General features: G+C 45.1%; 1 protein-coding gene across 1 annotated transcript in view; it reads left to right on the forward strand.

Annotated features, from left to right (window-relative positions):
- The first annotated feature begins 2,608 nt into the window (after nucleotides 1-2,608).
- DAP (death associated protein) overlaps nucleotides 2,609-21,707 on the forward strand; it is a 68,049-nt gene continuing 48,950 nt past the window's right edge. Inside the window, exons 1-2 of the mRNA XM_073237903.1 lie at nucleotides 2,609-2,770; nucleotides 21,254-21,350. Of these exons, the coding sequence (XP_073094004.1) occupies nucleotides 2,716-2,770; nucleotides 21,254-21,350 (152 nt within the window). The 5' untranslated portion in view covers nucleotides 2,609-2,715. The remainder of the gene's footprint in view (nucleotides 2,771-21,253; nucleotides 21,351-21,707) is intronic.

Here is a 21,707-nt window from a genome sequence, read left to right on the forward strand (position 1 = left end):
TAGACACACTGGACAAGGAGTCAGAAAGGCCAGTGCAGCCAGAGGAGTCATGAGAGAGGAGCTTCTAGGGGCAGACAGGCCTCCACCAGGCATATTTGACTATATAGGTAAAGATACCAACCCCAGGGCTTGATTTAATAGAGTGTCTGTTTTCCACACAACAGAACCATCTGGAGCCAGAGCCACTGCCCTGCAGAGCCTCCACAGAACCTCAAATCCCACATGCGTCTGATCTTCCCGCACTGCCACCTCCAGCACGCAGCTCTCGTCTCTGGTTGCCTCATGGTTGCAGTGTGATCGCTCTGCCTTCCGCCTTCTGTGTGAATTCAAGGCGGTCTGAACAATGAACTCAATAGGAGGAAGGGCAGTCTTCATACCAAAAATGCCAGATGTCCCCAGAAATCCCCCAGCAAACTCCCACTTACATCTCAATGGTTATAACTGTGCCATTTGGCCACCCTTGGCTGCAAGGGAGGTTGGGAAATATCAGTGGTTTTTTTTTTTTTCCAAGCTAAGTTCCTTAAAGAAATCTTTTCTTCAACAGGAATGCTATTGGTCAGGCACACCCCCCCACACTGCCATGACTAGTTTGGGCTCTACTTCAGATGGGAAGATATTTGTGGGTGAGTCCTGCCTAGAACATGTGAAAGTAGACATGGCTGTTACACCAATGTCTTAATCAGTGTAGCTCCAGAACAGGTCTCAGGCAAAGATGTGGATTCTCTCAGGCTTAGGACAGCCCAGTGGTGACTGGGACCACCAGGGCCCTCGATTCTTTCCTCAGAGAGCTCCTACTTTTATCCCGGGTTGCCTATCAATGCCATATGTCAGTGAATAGAAGATGCCATTCCTCTTAACATGAAACTTTATGTACCACTAAGGTGAATAAATGCTGCTAATTGTAACTATGACACAATGTCATCTAACCTAGAATTTTTATTTTATACTCCTAGAGATGGTTTAGACTTATTAAGACATGTGTTTTTAACCATATAGCACTCCTGCACATACATAAAAAGGAAAATATTCATACAATTAATTGGTAAGGTATCCTTAAAACTTCTTTCCATTCAGAATCCAAATTAGTGGTGTCTGTGGATTTTCTCATTCTGTTCCATCAAGAGTGTTAATAATGCTGCATCTCTTAAAAGAGTGCTCCATTATTGAACTTAGGATTTTCTTCTAAACTGCTGACAAGTTTTGATGCAAATGCAAGACAATAATGGCTGTATCATGAATACCACCTGGCCAACTCTCCTATTAGTGCTGATGAAATGTGGGGGTAAACTCCCAGGTCAATGTGTAATGTGTGCATTTCTACATGTGCCATGGTGCAGAACTAGACAGCACTATGATAACTGAGTGTTCCAGGCAGAGTGTTCAAGGGGGTGTAAGTCTGGTGCTTAGTGGAGGGGGAGGAGCAGGGATAGAGAACGGGTTTACAGCCTTGACATTCATAAGTATATGGACAATGGTCATACCCACAGGCATGTGCCCACTGAAGCAAGGCCTAGACAGAGAAGAGGGCTGGTGTTGAGCCTTGGGATACTCCAGTATTTAGAAATCTAGACAAGGAACCAACCAACCGAGAGTCAGCAGCCATGCACCCAACTGGTACACTAGATGCCAAGGCAGTGATACGGCATCCCTGAAGTTTTCAAATGCTCCTGAAAGATCAGTTAGGATGAGAGCGGAGAACTAACCATCGGTTTGGGCAGCAAGGAGATCATGAGTGACCACAAAAGACCTTTCCGTGGTTGGGGCAGCCTCCGTGGAACAGGATGATCACTAGATGGATTGGAAGGAGAGGAGGAGTGACGGTGATGGGGCCCTCAACCTCTTCTGCCAGCTGTGTTGTCAAAGGTAGGTGTACAGTCAAGCGAGGCGGCTGTGTTTCCTTTCCTAAAGACACCAGGCATGTTTAAGACTAGTGCAGCAAACGGGAATTGGTGGTGCAGGAGGGGAGAGTTGCAAAATTCATAAAAAGGCATCAGAGATGCAATCTAGGACACAAGAGCAAACAAGGGGTAGGTTTTGGACAGAATCACGATCCATCGCAGCACGGAGACGGCAGAGGGAAAACAGAAACAACCGTCCAAGAACTGTCCAGGCTTCAGGGCGCCGCCCTCCTCACAGAGGAAAGGTATCATCTACAGCGTCTTTTTAACAAGTCCCACCTGGGGTCTCATTTTCGCTTGTTATTAGGTGTTTCCACCGTGAGTTGGACGACATCTGGTGGACAGGCCGGCTCCCTGACGACGTATATCAGCCCCCCGACGCCCCACTGTGGAGACTGTTCCCCCGCTGTCACCGTCCCTCCGGCGGGTGGGTAGAGCGTGGGCCGGGGAGGTGCCACGCCCCCTCTGGGTCATTTTCTACATCGGGCGACTGCCCTTCCAGCCTCTGCCCGGCCTCCCCGACCGCAAACGCTGCGCCACCCGCTACTTCTCCGCCCCCGGCAACGGTTTCCGACGTGGCGCTGCCGAGTACGCACGCTCAGCACCCGGGCGCGCGGGGGAGGGGAGGCGGGCGCAGCGACGTCAACGCGCAGCCGCAGGCGGGCGGGGCTGCGCCACGTAGGCGCTCGGCGGCCGCGCCCCCTCCCAGAGACCGCGGCCCGCCCCCCGCGCTGCCTCACCGCCCACGCGCCTCCCTCGTCGCCCGCGCCCCCGCTCCGTGCACACTCTCCGCGGCCCTCGGAAACGCGGTGGCACCATGTCTTCACCTCCCGAGGGGAAGCTGGAGACGAGAGCCGGACACCCGCCCGCCGGTACTGACTCAATCCCACTTTCTCTCCTGCCGCGGGTGGCGAGGGCGGGCCGGGCGGGGAGGCCGCGACGTGTCGGTTCGGGGGCTTCCAATGACACGCGTCCCCGCGCTGCCGAGACCCGTTCGCTTTGAAATGTTGGAAACTTCGCGAGCTGTGGGAGTTGCGTGCAAATTAGAATGCTTCGTATAAGTCCAGTTGCACAACTTCCGAAAAAAAGTTTGGGCGTCGAACTTAGAAGGCACAAATGTTTTAGAAAAATGAGTAGCCAAACAATGAAAAATAAATGTTTTTAATGTCACAGTGATGGTGAATTGTAGGGTGACAGTATTTCATACCCACAAAAAAACCAAAGGAGCGGAAATGATTTTTATCATTAATCACTCAATGTGCCCCCCCCCCCGCCCCCAGTTTCTTTCGCATCTGGCTATTTCTCAAAAGTGTTGATTTGTTTTGTGGTGTCTTTTTGCAAATCCTAAACGTCTGAGCTAAAGCTTCTTAGAAAATATGAATCTAAGCAGCCTTGCTGTTCATACCGCCACCTCCCTTTCTGAACATAGTTCCTGTTTGCTGTTTTGACTCTGTCCAAACTGGCGGCTCTCTATTTCTGCTCTCCTTTGGGATGGTAATCCCATCAATATGGAAGGACACTGGGATTGAGTCAAGGACGGCTGGGGCCCAGAAGCAGAGTCACATCAGTGTGGGATTCTTGTAGGGTCTTCATTGCACACGTTAGTGTTTCAAACTCTAGTAAGAGAAGCCTTAGCGAAACATGGCTGCTTTTGGTGGCACATTTGTGCCACCTTCTTGTTATAGTAAATATTCCCATAATCTCATCCGCTGTCCCCACTAAAGGACACTAACTCTCTGCCTCAACCCGATGAATACAGCAGTTCTTTAAACATGTTGCATTCCAGACGTAGGTAATATTTTTCACTGGCGAAAGAAGCTGTCAACAACAAGAAAGCTACGTGGCAGTAGGGAGAAAAATGGCTGGCATGGGGCATTGACAGACACGGGGTTTTAGAAAATAGTTACACTGTAATAGAAAGGAGATTTGGGAGGCTGTTGTATTGCATTAGTTGAAAAAAAAAGCACCTCAAAGGGATTTCCTTTAAAGATCACTCTGGCCTTTTAATTCCTACCCAACGGGGCCACGTCCAGCTGCCTGACAACGTGGGCAGCACAGCAGAAAAGAACACCTTCATTTACACCCACAGCTGTGGACCTGGCAGTAGCAGTCGGCCCATGGCTTCCGTGGCCCTGGGCAATGAGTGGCATTAAAGTGTATCTGTTGGAATGATACCCAATCAAAAGAGCAGTAATTAAATTGCATATAGAGGTATATCCATATGGAGATTTTTAAGATCAGGTATATACTGTACATATTAACTCCCTGGTAGAAATTTCATGAAGGATTCTGATATTCTTTTTGAGTTGTAGACAGCCAGGTGTTGTGAATTACAAATTATATTGCTTATTTTTGTCCCAAGGAGCCAATTTTATTTGTGCTGGTGCAACAGTGAATTTGGGTTCCAAGATTTGAGACCCATAACTTTTCTCGAGCTCAGTTTTCCTAATCTATGAAATGGGAGGTTTGGGCCAGCTGGGAAAGTCTTCCTCCAGGAAAGTTGCAGGGCAGGATTGCCTTTGCTGCTGTTCAGCCCTGTTTCTTCCATCCACCAGGATCGGCGCCCAAGGGCAGTTACTCAGGTGACTCAGGGCAGATCTGTTAGCCTTTGGGGCCCCAGTCTAGCAGGAGCCACTTGGGGAACTGTCACTGTCCTTCGTTTTTCAAGACAGCCATACTCAGCCAAAGCTGGAAGGAGGCCCTGGCATCCTGGCCTGGAGGTGCCATGAAGGAGGGGCCTTTTTCTGAATGTGGCATTTTACCACCCAGCACGGCCTTCCCCCGGTCACAGAGGCCCCTGTGGGAAAGCTGCTTTTGGCAGAAGGCTCACGGTGTTCTTGTTTACTCTGGCATTGTTGAAGAGTAGGCATTTCTGCAGAGTAGATATTAAAAAAAAAAAAAAGGCAACCCACTATAATGAATAATCATCAAGGATAGCCTAGAGCATAATTCATAAATCAAAATTACAGCTGTAAAAACTTAAGGAATGCCTTCCTTAAGTGCTTAAGTCGGATAACAACGATTTGTGCTAAAACCCTCAATCGGAAACAGTAAAATGCTCATCTGTGACTTCATGTTCTTTTGTGTTTCCTCTTTATTGCCATCCAGGTGCCCTCCTGTGCATTCCCACTACATCCCCATTTTTTTAAGATCACACCTACCTTCAGCTGTCAGCCTTTCTCTTCTTCTTGGTTCCAGGACTGGGCCTTATTGCTGTTTATTTCTCAGGGCCAGCACAGTACTTGGCACAAGATTCCCAATAAATAGCCCCTGACCGAGGTTCTCCAGAGCCTCTTACTACTCCTCACCTCCCCCACAGCGTGCAGGGCTAGCAACTTCCCGGTGCCTCTGAACTGCCTCCAGGGAGTCCTAACGATGCAGGCCGGCTCAGCCAGTCGACGCTGCATCTGACAATGAGGCCGGTAACTCAGGTCTGCTGAGTGTTACAACATGTCGGTCGTGGGGAAGGAAAAATAATTTTCCCTGTACTTCCCAGAGTCTCAACTGGGACCCCCCTGTAATAAAAGACAGATTAACAAGAGAAAAACAAGTTTACTAATATCTGTACCTCCTCTATTTGTGGGGGAAACCCAAGAAAACTGAGTACATCCCTGAAATGGCCCACGCTATCCCCTTAAATACCAACTTCAGCTAAAGACAAAAGAAGGATTGGGAAGGCCAGTTACTGGAGGCTCCCAGAAGAAGCACCGTACCCAGGAGGAGGTTGTGCTGCAGATGTAATTTTCTCTCCCGATTTAGAGCCATCCTTCTCTTTCCTGGTACTGAGCAGACATACATGGAAATTTCCCTTATAAATGTAAATGTCGCTCACTTGAGGGTAACTTTTGCAAGATTTTCAGAGCTTTTCCTTGTCCGCTGTTTCTTGATCAACTCAAAATAATCCATATGCCGAAGAGGCATATTTTGAGGTGGCATATTCTGCTCCCTTCACTGGGACAGTTCTGTCAAGTAGTCCTTACAGTTGGGATAAAGAGAACCGCCCCATTTTAGAAACCAGCTGAACCGTTGGGAGTATCTACTTGCTAACTCCCCTGAGCCAGGGACTTCAGAGGCACCCGTCTGAAGGGCCTGTGCCTCAGGAACCTCCTTGGCCCTTCCCAGCAGGGGGCTCCATCACTGCCAGGTGCCTGCCCGCAGGTGTGAGATGAAGGAGGCTGTTGGCCGAGGCTTCTGAGGATGGGAAGAAAGGTGCTGTGCAAATACTCAGTCCGGCTCCAGGGCGAGGTGCTGCCCCTCGTCCCAGCAGCGCCCTGTTGTCTGGTCCTCTGTAGGTAATCAAGTCTTAATCATCTGAGGCCTCTCCACTGCCCTCAACTACAAAAAACTACAGTGATATGGGGTGAGACTGTTTGATGTATGAGTTAGCACAAATACAGATTAGCAAAGTTAGAATTAGTGAGGCTCTGTTGCATCAAACAGCAGCACACGCGTTCTCCAGCCTAAAACAGCTGCACTGTTACTCATTTCTGCCAACCTCTGTGAGTGTGCCAGTGATGTGGATAAAATCTCTTTGTTAAATTTATTTTCCTGGCCCTGTTCCCCTCCATTTCCCAGGGGAACCAAAACCGTATGTCAGTCAAGTTTCCATAAATCTAATATTGTAATAGCTTTGGGCGTCCCTAATTTTATGTATGGTTTTCTTTGAAAAGTAGATTTTCCATCCCTTCTATAATTGAGTCAAATGGAAATATAAACAGGGTTGTATTTATTGAAAGTAAAATGGAAAATAGAATGCATTTTTGGTAACTTCAAAATAATTGAGTTCTCTGTTACATCAATCAGTCATGAGTTCAGGTTGCACTTAAAAGTGTGTGGGGTGATAATTCTCCTTGAATTACCTCCTGCAGGAAGCTTTTCAAATTGTCCACTCTGATGCTAGCAATGGAAGACTGATTTGTCTTCCATTGTATTGGCCATACAGTCACATGTTTGCTAAGCAGACCCCCAATGTCCTCAACCCAATCCCTGATCAGTGCTTGAAGGGTATGGAAAAGAAATCTGCTTTGCCTCGGGACATACCAAGAAAAAAAGGAGGGGGGGGTCCTTTTAGTCAATGCATTTTTTCAAAAGCTTCCAGTCAGGGTGGAACAGGGCATTTCCAAGCAGACTTTGGATGTCCCTCTGTTCTCTAGGACTTAGGTCCATCCTCTGTGGGTGCTCTTTCATTTCAGACAAGGCCCTGTGCACGCTTACTGATTTGGGGACTGCTGTCCCCTTCTCAACTTCAGAAATTATCTTGTTTCTATAGGGAATATTCACTTTTGTGTAAACTACTATGAGTTACAGTTACGTGAAAAGTATAAAGTACTATGTAGTCACAGTTTTATTAGTAATAGAACTCATCATGATAACAGACCAAAATCTCAGCGGCTGAGCAAGTCAAGGTTTCTCTCTGTCCTGAGCAGCCCTCCGAGAGGAAGCAGCCGCTGCTGGCCTGTCGTCTCAGCGCTTGGCCTCGTCAGAGGGACAGTGAGTGTAGATCATGGTACAGGGCCTCATGGCGATGCCTGTGAGTTGCATGTGTCACCACGTTACTTTCTTGTTTTTTTTAAGTAGAGTAAAAGTTTTATTTAAAGTTACTTAGAGAGAAAGAAGTGCAGGCGACCTCAGAGAGAGAGGAGAGCCCTGAACGGTTTGAGACAAAGAGTTTAAGATTAAAAGGTTACACACTTAGAAAGTGTGGGCAACCTCAGACAGAGGAGCACCCTGAGAGGTTGGGGATTCCCCTCTTTTTAAAAAATTATTTTATTAAGGTATTATTGGTATACACTCTTACGAAGATTTCACATGAAAAAACAATGTGGTTACTACATTTACCGATATTATCAAGTCCCCACCCATACCCCCATTGCACTCACTGTCCAGCAGTATAGTAAGATGCCACAGATTAACTATTTGTCTTCTCTGTGTACGGTTGTACGGTTCTCCCCGTGATCCCCCATACCATGTGTACTAAACATAATACCCCTCAGTCCCCTTCTCCCTCCCTCCCCATCCGTCCTCCCACATCCCTCCCCTTTGGTGACCACTAGTCCCTTCTTGGATTCTGTGAGTCTGCTGCTATTTTGTTCCTTCAGTTTTGCTACATTGTTATACTCCACAAATGAGGGAAATCATTTGACACTTGTCTTTCTCTGCCTGGCTTATTTCACTGAGCATAATACTCTCCATCTCCATCCATGTTGTTACAAATGGTAGGATTTGTTTCTTTCTTATGGCTGAAGAGTTTTCCATTGTGTATATGTACCACGTCTTCTTTATCCATTCATCTACTGATGGACACTTAGGTTGCTTCCATATGTTGGCTGTTGTAAAAAGTGCTGTGATAAACATAGGGGTGCATATGTATTTTTGAATCTGAGAAGTTGTATTATTTGGGTAAATTCCAAGGAGTGGGATTCCCGGGTCAAATGGTATTTCTATTTTTAGTTTATTGAGGAACCTCCATATTGCTTTCCACAATGGTTGAACTAGCTTACATTCCTACCAGCAGTGTAAGACGGTTCCCCTTTCTCCACATCGTCACCAGCATTTGTTTTTCTTAGTCTTTTTGATACTGGCCATCCTAACTGGTGTCAGATGATATCTCATTCTGGTCTTAATTTGCATTTCCCTGATGATTAGTGATGTGGAGCATCTTTTCATGTGTCTGTTGGCCATCTGAATTTCTTCCTTGGAGAGCTGTCTCTTCATATCCTCTGCCCATTCTTTGATTGGATTATTTGCTTTTTGGGTGTTGAGGCATGAGAGTTCTCTTATATATATTGGATGTTAACCCCTTGTCAGATATGTCATTTACAAATATATTCTCCCATACTGTAGGATGCCTTTTTGTTCTGTTGATGGTGTCCTTTGCCATACAGAAACTTTTTAGTTTGATGTAGTCCCATGAGTTGATTTTTGCTTTTGTTTCTCTTGCTTGAGGAGATACGTTCAGGAAGAAGTTGCTCATGCTTATATTCAGAAGATTTTTGCCTATGTTGTCTTCCAAGAGTTTTATGGTTTCATGACTTATATTCAGGTCTTTGATCCACTTCAAGTTTTACTTTTGTGTATGGGGTTAAACAATAATCCAGTTTCATTCTCTTGCATGTAGCTGTCCAATTTTGCCAACACCAGCTGTTGAAGAGGCTGTCATTTCCCCATTGTATGTCCATGGCTCCTTTATCATATATTAATTGATCATATATGCTTCAGTTTATATTAGGGCTCTCTAATATGTTCCATTGGTCTATGGGTCTGTTCTTGTGCCAGTACCAAATTGTCTTGATTACTGTGCCTTTGTAGTAGAGCTTGAAGTTGGGGAGCATAATCCCCCCAGCTTTATTCTTCCTTCTCAGGATTGTTTTGGCTATTCGGCATCTTTTGCAGTTCCATATGAATTTTAGAACGATTTTCTCTAGTTCATTGAAGAATGATGTTGGTATTTTGATAGGAATTGCATTGAATCTGTAGATTGCTTTAGGCAGGATGGCCATTTTGACAATATTAATTCTTCCTATCCATGAGCATGGGATGTGTTTCCATTTATTGGTATCTTCTTTAATTTCTCTCATAAATGTCTTGTAGTTTTCAGAGTATAGGTCTTTCACTTCCTTGGTTAGGTTTATTACTAAGTATTTTATTTTTTTTAATGCAGTTGTGAATGGAATTGTTTTCCTGATTTCTCTTTCTGCTAGTTCATTGTTAGTGTATAGGAATGCCGCAGATTTCTGCATATTAATTTTGTATTCTGCAATTTTGCTGATTCAGATATTATATCTAGTAGTTTTGGAGTGGATTCTTTAGTGTTTTTTATGTACAATATCATGTCATCTGCCAACAGGGACAGTTTAACTTCTTCCTTGCCAATCTGGATGCCTTTTATTTCTTTGTGCTGTCTGATTGCCATCGCTAGGACCTCCAATACTATACTGAATAGAAGTGGGGAGAGTGGGCATCCTTGTCTTGTTCCCAATCTTAAAGGAAAGGCTTTCAGCTTCTTGCTGTTAAGTATAATGTTGGCTGTGGGTTTGTCACATATGGCCTTTATTATCTTGAGGTACTTGCCCTCTATACCCATTTTGTTGAGAGTTTTTATCATGAATGGATGTTGAATTTTGTTGAATGATTTTCCAGCATCTATGGAGATGATCGTGTGGAGATGATCATGGAGATAATTTTGTCCTTCTTTTTGTTGATGTGGTAGATGATGTTGATGGATTTTCAGATGTTGTACCATCCTTGCATCCCTGGAATAAATCCTACTTGATCATGATGGATGATCTTTTTGATGTATTTTTCAATTGGCTGGCTAGTATTTTGTTGAGAATTTTTGCATCTATGTTCATCAGGGATATTGGTCTGTAATTTTCTTTTTTGTGGTGTGTTTGCCTGGTTTTGGTATTAGAGTGATGCTGGCCTCATAGAATGAGTTTGCAAGTATTCCTTCTTCTTCTACTCTTTGGAAAACTTTAAGGAGGATGGGTATTAGGTCTTCACTAAATGGTTTATAAAATTCAGCGGTGAAGCCATCTGGTCCAGCAGTTTGTTCTTAGGTAGTTTTTTGATTACCAGTTCAATTTTGTTGCTGGTAATTGGTTTGTTCAGATTTTCTGCTTCTTTCTGGGTCAGCCTTGGAAGGTTGTACTTTTCTAGAAAGTTGTCCATTTCTTCTAGTTTATCCAGTTTGTTAGCATATAATTTTCATATTATTCTCTAATAATTCTTTGTATTTCTGTGGTGTCTGTAGTGATTTTTCCTTTCTCATTTCTGATTCTGTTTATGTGAGTAGACTCTTTTTTTCTTGATAAGTCTGTCTAGGGGTTTATCTATTTTGTTTATTTTCTTGAAGAACCAGCTCTTGCATTCATTGATTCTTTCTATTGTTTTATTCTTCTCGATTTTATTTATTTCTGCTGTAATCTTTCCCTCCTTCTACTGACTTTGGGCCTCATTTTTTCCTCTTTTTCTAGTTTCATTAATTGCGAGTTTAGACTGCTCATATGGGATTGTTCTTTCCTGAGGTAGGCCTGTATTGCAATATACTTTCCTCTTAGCACAGCCTTGGTTGTGTCCCACAGATTTTGCGGTATTGAATTATTGTTGTCATTTGTCTCCATATATTGCTTGATCTCTGTTTTTATTTGGTCATTGATCCATTGGTTATTTAGAAGCATGTTGTGAAGCCTCCATATGTTTGTGGGATTTTTCATTTTCCTTGCATAATTTATTTCTAGTTTCATACCCTTGTGGTCTGAGAAACTGGTTGGTACAATTTCAATCTTTTTTAATTTACCGAGGCTCTTTTTGTGGTCTAGTATATGATCTATTCTTGAAAATGTTCCTTGTACACTTGAGAAGAATTTGTATTCTGCTCCTTTTGGGTGTAGAGTTCTATAGATGTCTGTTAGGTCCATCTGTTCTAATGTGTTGTTCAGTGCCTCTGTCTCCTTACTTATTTTTTGTCTAGTTGATCTGTCCTTCAGAGTGAGTGGAGTGTTGAAGTCTCCTAGAATGAATGCACTACATTCTATTTCCCCGTTTAATTCTGTAGTTTGTTTCACATATGTAGGTGCTCCTGTGTTGAGTGCATAGATATTAATAATGGTTATATCTTCTTGTTGGATTGACCCCTTTATCATTATGTAATGTCCTTCTCTGTCTCTTGTGACTTTCTTTGTTTTGAAGTCTATTTTGTCTGATACAAGTACTGCAACTCCTGCTTTTTTCTTCCTATTAGTTTCATGAAATATCTTTTTCCATCCCTTCACTTTTAGTCTGTGTATGTCTTTGGGTTTAAAGTGAGTCTCTTGTAGGTAGCATATAGATGGGTTTTGTTTTTTAATCCATTCAGTGACTCTATGTCTTTTGATTGGTGCATTCAGTCCATTTACATTTAGGGGGATTATCGATAGGTATGTACTTATTGCCATTGCAGGCTTTAGATTCATGATTACCAAAGGTTCAAGGTTAACTTCCTTACCTAAGAGTCCAACTTAACTCTTTTAATATGCTATTATGAACACAATCTAAAGGTTCTTTTTTTTCTCCTCCTTTTTCTTCCTCCTCCATTCTTTATATATTAGGTATCATATTCTGCACACTTTTCTATCCCTTGATTGACTTTGGGGATAATTAATTTAATTTTGCATTTGCTTAGTAATTAGCTGTTCTACTTTTTTTGCTGTGGTTTTATTACCTTTGGTGACAGCTATTAAACCTTCAGAACACTTCCCGTCTATAGCAGTCCCTCCAAAATACTCTGTAGAGATGGTTTCTGGGAGGTAAATTCTCTCAACTTTTGCTTATCTGAAAATTGTTTAATCCCTCCTTCAAATTTAAATGGTAATCTTGTCAGATAAAGTATTCTTGGTTCAAGGCCCTTCTGCTTCATTGCATTAAATACATCATGCCACTCCCTTCTGGCCTGTAAGGTTTCTGCTGAGAAGTCTGTTGATAGTGTGATGGGCTTTCCTTTGTATGTGATCTTATTTCTTTCTCTGGCTGCCTTTAATGCCCTGTCCTTGTCTTTGATCTTAGCCATTTTAATTATTATATGTCTTGGTGTTGTCATCCTTGGGTCTTTTGTGTTGGGAGATCTGTGGGCTTCCATGGTTTGAGAGACTGTTTCCTTCCCCAGATTGGGGAAGTTTTCAGCAATTACCTCCTCAAAGACACTTTCTATCCCTTTTTCTCTAGCTTCTTCTTCTGGTACCCCTGTAATGTGAATATTGTTCCATTTGGATTGGTCACACAGTTCTCTCAAAATTCTTTCATTCTTAGAGATCCTTTTTTATCTCTGTGCCTCAGCTTCTTTGTATTCCTCTTCTCTAGTTTCTGTTTCATTTATCATCTCCTCCACTGTAATCTGCTTTTAATACCCTCCATTGTGCTCTTCAGTGATTGGATCTCTGACTGGAATTCATTCCTGAGTTCTTAAATATTTTTCTGTACCTCCATGAGCATGTTAATGATTTTTATTTTGAAATCCCTTTCAGGAAGATCCATAAGGTCGATGTCATTTTAATCTTTCTCAGGAGTTGTATTAATAATTTTACTTTGAACCAGGTTCCTTTGGTGTTTCATATTTGTGTGTGGTGCCCTCTAGTGTCCAGAAGCTCTACTCTCTGGAGCTGCTCAGTCCCTGAAGCAATGTCGGGGGCCACAGGGGAGTGGTATTGGTGCCTGGGGGGGAGGAAAGAGCTATTTTCTGCTTCCTGGCCACTATGTCTGTCTCCACTGCCTGAACCAGTGGGCCGAGCACACAGGTATAAGCCTCTATGCTTTGCGTTTGTAGTTGCTGTAGACAGGTCTTGCCTCTAGCTGGCCTAATGCCAGGGTAGGTTTTGCCAGTTTGCAAGCCAGGTGGGGCTAGCCAGGAGAAAGGTATAGTATGCTGCCTGTCATGGAGGGGGTCCTTGGAGCTGTGTAGCCAACCAGGGAGCTGGCACTCCTGCAGATCGTGAAAGCTCCCAATCTGCTGGGCAGAGTGAACCCGGACAATTTTGTCTACCTGTCCTTTCTCCTGTAAGCTCTGTGCAGTCCCGGCCCCTTTAGCAGCCCTCTCACTGTTAGGAAGTCTCTCAGACTGCCCGCCTTTCTTTTGTCCCAGAGCAGCTGGATATGGATTCCTGTTTTCCACAAGCTGCTGGAATCTCAATCTCTCCAGGAATTCTGCCTGTCTTAGCTTTCCAACCCCCTAATCACAAGAGTAGCATGCAAGCACCATGAAATGTAGGTTTATGCTCTCAGAGCAGATCTCCGGAGTTAGGAATTCAGCAGTCCCAGGTCTCCACTCCTGCCGGTGAGCTGGGGTTGGGGAAGGGCTTGGGTCCCTCTGGCCACAGCTTTGGTATGTTACACTGTTTTGTGACGTTTATTCTTTTCTCCAGGTGTATGTAGTTTGGCACAGTCCTCTTTCCTATTGCTCTTTCAGGATTAGTTTTATTAATTATATTTTTGTATTGTATGTGGTTTTAGAGGAAGCCTCTGTCTCACCTCTCACGCCGCCATCTTTAATCCTCCACTGCCTTACTTACTTATGGCTGCTGTAACAAAGCCCAGCAGGCTTAGAGAGAGAGCCCTAAGACAATACAACATAGTTATTTCATAATCCTGAAGATAAGAAGTCCAAAATGGGTCTTACCAGGCTAACATCAACTGGTCTGCATGCTGGGTTTCTTCTGGGAAGATTCTGGGGATAATCTTTTTATTTTCCTTTTCCATCTTCTCACATTCCTAGACCCCTTCCTCCAACTTGACAGCTGGCAATGGCTGGCCAAGCCTTTCTCATACCTTATACTGTGACCGTGATTCTTCTGCCCCCCACTTTCACATTTCAGGACCCTGTGATTACAGTGGGCCCATCTGGATAATCCAGAATAATCTCCTTATTTTAAGGTCAGCTGATGAGCAACCTTAATTCCCCCTTGCCATATAGCCCAACACATTCACAGATTCCAGGGATGAGGGCATAGACATCTTTTGGGGAGAAGGGTGCATTATGATGTCTACCAGTCTTGTTCCCCCATAGTTGGTCAGGAGCCAGTTAAACGGCCCCAACTCAAATGAACTGGGATTGGTGTATTCCTAGCCAGTCTCTGCCTGTTCGCCAGCCCCAGGGCCAGGCTTCACTGAAGCACCTCCAGGCATGGATCCTGCTTCCCCTGGACCTTTTGAAAGCAGCCTTCCCAAACTCAAGGATACCCCACATTCCTCAGCTTTGGCCCAGTCACCATGCAGTCCATCCTTGGGGTCACAGCCCAGTGGTGAGCTGGAGCATGCACTGCTGTGGAAGGCAGCCTGGCCTACTAGTTCAGATCCAAAGCTCCATGGCCCTGACTGACCTGCTGTGTCTCTGAACTTCATTTCCACCCCTGGAAAATGAATGGGGTTGCCCCTGTGGCATTGAAGGGCCTTCCCACCTTAGCAGTCCAGGATGCTAAGCACAGAATAGCAGTTTCCCTCTTCCAGAGCTTTCTTAGAGATAAAACTGGCAGGGGTGCAAGCTCAGGAATTCGGCAGGGGCTCGTTTCTTAGCACAATCCTACTGCCCCCCAGTGCCCATGGCCCCAAAAGCCGGTCAGGACCCCGTGTCCTCAGGGCAGAGTTTTCATGGGGTCAGCACCCAGCTCTCTGCCTGACTCTTTATATCTGCCCCATGGCTTTGCACCTCAGAGCCACATGCCTCCATTGATGGGGTAACTTCTTCTTGCCAAAGGATTCTCTCTCCTCTCCCAGTAAAGCTGCCTCTCTGAACTAAGATGGATCACATGCCTCCACCCTGTGCCCCCCAGTATCACCGGTCCGGGGGCTGGTCCAGCTCCATGTGCACGTTACCCACCTGCTGCCTTCCCTCCCTGAAATTACTGGCTTTACTCCCAACCTGCAGCTCTGGGTGCTTTCTGCTTTTTCCTCATGCAAACAATCTTCTGAAGCTGTCCTCTCTTTTAGGTGGATTGCTTTCCTGTGAATCACATTTCAGTAGCTCTTCTCAGGCAGGAATGAAGACTGCATGTCCTTGCAGGCAGTGCTCATGCCTGCGCTAGGACTCTGTGGATATCTGTGGCCTGGCTCCGGGGCCAGGTGTCAGCCACCCTGGGGAGGCCCTTCTCATGCCCTGCTCCACTTCCAGCTGTGGATCTTTCTAGCCTGCTACTGAGCACAAGCAAAGAACGAGGTGTCAGTGATTCCCACCCAGCCAGGTACTCTGACACCCAAGGGGATGCTCTGCCTGTAGAATATGCCAGCAGTTACTTGCTCAGTATTCGCTTACCAAGCAAATTCTGACCATGGAGGATGCTTCCTCCTGTCTTCGCCCCTGAGGCAGAAAGCTGCTCTGCAGAGAGCTTTTAATGCCAAAGGCATTTTCTCCTCTGACTAAGTGGCATAGTAAGCAGAACCTGCATAGGCTGTCGCTTTGTGTTTCTCTAGGAGCAATTACTGATGCCACCTTTCCTGGAAGGTCCAAGCAAGAAAGGCCTGTCGTCGGTGGCTAAGGGTGCTGGCTGCCAGAGTCAAATCCAGGTCTGTTCTTGCCAGTGCATGGCTCGGTGCCCCTGGCTCCCCACTCTGTGCCTCGGCATTTCCTCTGGTGAAAGTGGGATGTTGCATGGCCATGGGTTGGGGTGGTGCCTGGCTCATAACAGTGGGGAAAAAGGGTGAAGTTGAAGAATCAACCAGGGTCTGTGGTTCTCCAGAAGCTTCCTCCCTTAGATGGTGCTGTCCTGAGGATAGTGCTGGTGATGGCGTGTTGACCCCATTAGTGGGGCACCTCAGTGATGACCACTGTACAGGGTTCCACTTTTTCATACCCGCAGAGGTCCACCCCTGCCTTACATGGGGGGAAATCCTGTTAGGGACATTAAAGCACCAAGGGCTCAAGAACTACAGGGGTCTTGCTAAGTCCCAGGCACTAATGGTAGAGCCCGAGGGATAAGAGATGCTGACAGTTGAGCACTTGCCTGGTGCGGGCACCTGTTGGACGTCCTTCACACATGCTCACCACTTAGTCCTCAGCAGCCCCCTGGGGAGAGACCTGGTCACCCTTTCTTCACAGATGGAGGACTTTGAGGCACATGTCAGCACCTTGCACACATACACACACACACACACACACACACACAGATTTGGATCTTGCATACATATACACACACACACAGATTGGATCTAAGGATCTGACTATGGGATCCATGCCCTTAACCTCAGCACAGCACTTCTGCAAAGATGAATTTGTCATTCTTTAAAGTTGAAGCTCTCATTTGAATAACAACCAGCACAATAAAAATCCAAGTTTCTTTTTTCTAACGTCTCATAAAAATACTCATATTTGCAAATAATCCCACAAAGATTTCTGCAAAACTAACTCTGCTTTTGTCTTTTTTACAAGTGAAGAGTTCTAGTGACAGTGATAAAACAATCACAATAAATATGTGCTGTCATATATTTTGACAGTATTGCTAGTTAAAATGAATCTGTCTCAGCCTTGAGTTATTATTATTATTGCTACTTTTTATTGCTACATTAATCACTGCACATACTGTGAGGGATTGATGAAGTTAATTGTTTTTATAAAGTAAATTAAGTGAAGTGCTGGTGGGTGGGGGAGTGACTGAGCCTTGACACGTGTACTCACTTCAGCAGAGGAGTAGGCAGGTGCTCCTTGCCAGCTGCAGAGACCTGACTCTTTCAGATGTCACCTTGACCTTCACTGTCAATTTTTTTTGTGGTTTGTTGTACAGCTCTCTTGACTTTGAGTCAGTTTATGGAACATCTCTGTGAGTTACAGTTTTATTTTGTGTCTGCCAGGTTGAAACAATTCCGAGGATATTTTTAAATGGTCATCTTTAAATAGTCATATGTATTAGTTTGCTCAAGCTGCTGTAACGAAACACCACAGAATGGGTGGCTTCAGTGACATTATTTTCTTAACAGTTCTGGAGGCTAGAAGTGCAAAATAAAGGTGCTTGCAGGTCTGGTTTCTCCTGAGGCCTTTCTCCTTGGCTTACAGAATGCTGCCTGCTCTCTGTCCTCACACGGCCTTTGCTCTGTGCATGTCCTTGTGTCTTCCTCTTCCGTGAGGACACCAGTCCAGTTGGATTAGGCCTGCTCTACAGCCTCCTTGTAACTTCATCACCTCTTTAAAGACTCTGTCTCCAAATACAGTCACATTCGGAGCTTATAAGGGTTAGGACTTCAACAGATGAATTTGAGGGGACATAGTTCAGCCCATAAAAGCACCTTCCATCAGTTCCCAACGGGCATGAGATAAGAATGGGTAAGGAAAATGAATTTAAAAAAACAACATTCAGTAGGACAATTCTTCCAGACTTCTTTCGCCAAAAACATTCATAACTCCCCAAACATACATTTCCGCAGAGTGGAAAATTATCTTGACGTACCACAGTTTTACTTTCAGTCTCCATTTCTTAAGGTTTGGCAGATTATATGATGTGGGACATCTTGATAAGCCACCTGCAAATGGGTTTTTGTTTTCATTTTTTAAAATCTAAGTGCAAAGCAAGGGAAACCCCTAGGAACCACACCCAGAGAAGAAACTGAAATTCAAAACAGTTAGCATGAGGCTGGGCCCACTGGAGGCAGGGAGTGAGCTGGTATCTCTTCCTCTTCTTCCATCGGATGGGATTAGGGCCCACCCCGAAGCCCTTGTTTAGCCCAAGATCCCAGCGTAAAGCTGGGTGCTCAGAGGTCAAACCCTTGGGGCAACAGTGAAATAAATAAATGTGCCCAGCAACACAGTGGGATGGTGACTACCCTGCTTCAGCCTGGATTCCAGATGGAGAAGAAAGTCTCCTTGAGAATTTATAAATGCAGGCCTGCCTGCACATGGGCTATGAGTTCAGATTTGCACTTTGACAATTCCTGTTGTGAGAAATCTGATGTGAAAAGGATTTCTGGGTGCCTATACTCATTTGCAGAAGTATGTCAAAGGGAGGCTGCCTGCACCACAGGCCCCAAATGATCCCCACAGACAAATCCTCAGTGAAGACAAACCCTCATAATCTGCAGTCACGCGGTTCAAGAGGAAGAATCAGCAGATGAAAACAGTGGGGCTCGACTTCTAGGAACTTGAGATCATAAGATAACTGGATGTACAACTGTGAGACAAGTGTGCCTACAATGATTAAATATATAAAAGAATTAGAAACCTGAGAACTGAATAAGACCCTATCAGGTAAAGATCAGATGAATTTGAGGGAGGGGAAAGGTTCTAGAAATGAAAAATAAAATGACGGGAATAAAAATCTGGAGATGGGGTGAAAAATAGACTTTTGAGATAATTACTGAGCAGGATTCTCTCTCCTCCTTTCCAAAGGGGGAATGTCCAGTCCCCACTGAAAGGAGGTGCTAATTGCAGCCGGTGGATTCTAGTTCTGAGCCCAGACCAGCAGACACACACACCATTAGCACAGTCCCTTATTTTACCTGCCCTCTGCTTCTCCTTTCCTGGGAGACTGCTGCTGAGTTCTGCAGGCCATGAAGCAGGCCTTGCCAGCTTCCTGAAGTCAGAGGGCTCACAAAACTCTGCCAGGGAAGTTGGAAATTAATTAACACCAAGTGTGTTAAGTCTGAGGGTGTTTTTCGTATTCCCCTTCCTGTTCTTCACTATCATTAAAACAAAACACAAAAATCTTGTCCTGGACTTTCATAATTCAGCCAGGTCCAACCAAATTTGTAATGCCAGAGGATGAGGCCTGACAAGTTGACTGGGTGGTGTGCTCGGCGCTGTGACAGCACCCAGGTGTAGCCATCCTGAGGAGGAGGAGGAGGTGCGGTGCACCCCCCACCCAGAGCCAGGGCAGTGAGTACAGTGAACACTCTCTGCCTCCTAGCACATACTCACCTGCACCAGGAGGCCACCAGGAGCTGTCTCAGCCCTGTCCAGCTGTTCTAGCCCCACCACAGGCTGCAGCTTGGGACAGCAGAACTGAGCTGCTCACTGTTCTGGGGGCTGGACGTCTGAGATCCAGCAGTTCCGTGTCTGGTGAGTCCTGCTTCCTGGCTCACAGATGGCCGTCTTTTCAGTGTCCTCCGATGGTGGAAGGAATAAGGGCTCTCTCCAGGCTCTCCATCAGGACACTGATCCCATTCCTGAGGGCTCCACCCTGTGACCTAATCACCTCCCCAAAGCCCCATCTCCTAATGCTATCACATGGGGGTTAGGTTTCAGCCGCCTCTCTTACTTAAACTTCACCTTAGGACTCAGGTCTCACCCCCTTCCTGCAGATGAAGCCTGCAGCCAGGCTTTGAGGGCCTAACTAGTCTGTGACCACATAGCTGAGGGCATGGAGGAGCCTGCTGGCCCCAGAGCACATGCTGGTGACCATGTGAGGCTAGCTTTTTGGATATAGGGCCAGCATTTCTAGACTATTCTGTGGAACACTATAGTCCTAAAGGATAACCCACATTCCTGGGGTAGGGGTGGGTGTTTTGTGGTAGAATACATTTGGGAAAGATGACATGCTCTGGGGCCCTTATAAAGCTTACAGCACACACTAAAAGCTGAGAAAATCTGTCCTGAGGAAACCCATTGAATTTGTTTAGCCTAGCATTTTGCACACTTAATAGATCTTAATCTTCTTGTTTGTTTTGGGGTTTTTTTTCCTTGTAAAGCAGTATCAGTATATTTGCCATTAAGGAAATACAGATCAAACTGCAATAAGATAGCACTTCATACCCACAAGAATGGCTATAATTAAAAAGATAGACAGAAAGTGATGGTGAGCATGGGGAGAAATTGGGACCCTCAGACTGGTCAGAACGTAAGATGATGCTGCAGCTTCGGAAAAGCAATTGGCAGTTCCTCAAAAGGGTAAATAGATGGTTTTTAGGTTACCCACTATTCTATTACTAGGTGTATACCAAGAAAATGAAGGTATATATCTATGTGTCCACACAAAAACTTGTACACAAGTTGTTTATAGCTGCATTATTCATAATAGGCAAAAAGTGGAAATAACCCAAATGTCCATCAGCATATGAATGGATAAATAAAAGGTGGTCCGTCCATATAATGGAATATTATTCCTCCATAAAAAGAAATGAAATGCACATGTGGATAAACCTTGAAAACACTATGCAAAGTGAAAGAAGCCAGACACCAAGGCCACATATTTGTGGTTCCATTTATGTCCACTGTCCAGGATAGGGAGATGTAGGTGACTGGTTGCTACGAGCTGGAGGAAAGGAGGGATAGATCTGGGTGTGACCACTAATGGGTAGGGGGTTTCTGTTTGTGGTGCACTCTGCATGGGAGAATTGTATTGTGTGTGAAGTATATTCAATAAGGTTGTTTTGAAAACTGAATTAGCATCTGCCAACTCTAAGGTTTCACAGCGCAGTTTGGAAAAGGCTGCCACAGAAGCCTGGGCTGCCACTTGAGTGGGCTCTGACTGTGGCATAGCTGCTATCCCATGTCACTGTGGCTGTTTCACCCAATCCATAGTATCAGCAGTATTTGAGAAAATACCACTGGGCAGGGATTATGTAGGACCTTGTTGCATCAAGATGTGAGAACCTAAAGCAAGCAGCCACTTTCTCCACATGGTTTATGCTCTGGTTACTCCACTGCTTGTAGGAAATACTTCCAAAGAGACCAAACAAGTAAACAGGAGCTTTGGAAAGTTTCTAAGTGGATCTGAAAAAAAAGATAGCCCTGAGTGCTGTGTCATTTTGAATCTCCCCTGAACAGCCTAATCTTCTGTAGTTAATTGTCACTGCCAGCTTATCTGGACTAACTTGTGAGGCAACCAAACACTTTGAAGCTAGTGCTGCTGGTCCTCGGGTGGTCCTGCTTCCGTGTTGATCATACCCCTCCTCTGTTCTCATTTTAGTGAAAGCTGGTGGGATGCGAATTGTGCAGAAACACCCGCATTCTGGAGATGCCAAAGAAGAGAAGGACAAGGACGACCAGGAATGGGAAAGCCCCAGGTGAGTGCATTCTGGTCACTCTGGAGTGCATTTCACGAGTAACCATTACTGTTACACATTAACGTTTGCTCTCTTTGCTGCTTCTGATAACTCCGGGGCTGTGTATTTTTCCCCTCCTAATCAGTGAGGTGGGGGTTCTGTTCCCAAACACAAGAAAAATAGCCCATCTAGACTGCGTTCTCTTTCCTGACGACATCTGAGCATATGCTATCAATCTGGGCAATGGCCCTCAACTTCACTGCAGTATTGAACACAAACTTGAGACTTTGGCAAATGCCCTTTGCCCAAACCTCTGCAGTGGGCCTGGCATTCTCTATAGCTGTGATAGAGTGCTAGTGATTTGTTAAATGTCCATTA

Source organism: Manis javanica, chromosome 1 (assembly GCF_040802235.1).
Source record: "Manis javanica isolate MJ-LG chromosome 1, MJ_LKY, whole genome shotgun sequence".
Taxonomy (NCBI): Eukaryota; Metazoa; Chordata; class Mammalia; order Pholidota; family Manidae; genus Manis; species Manis javanica.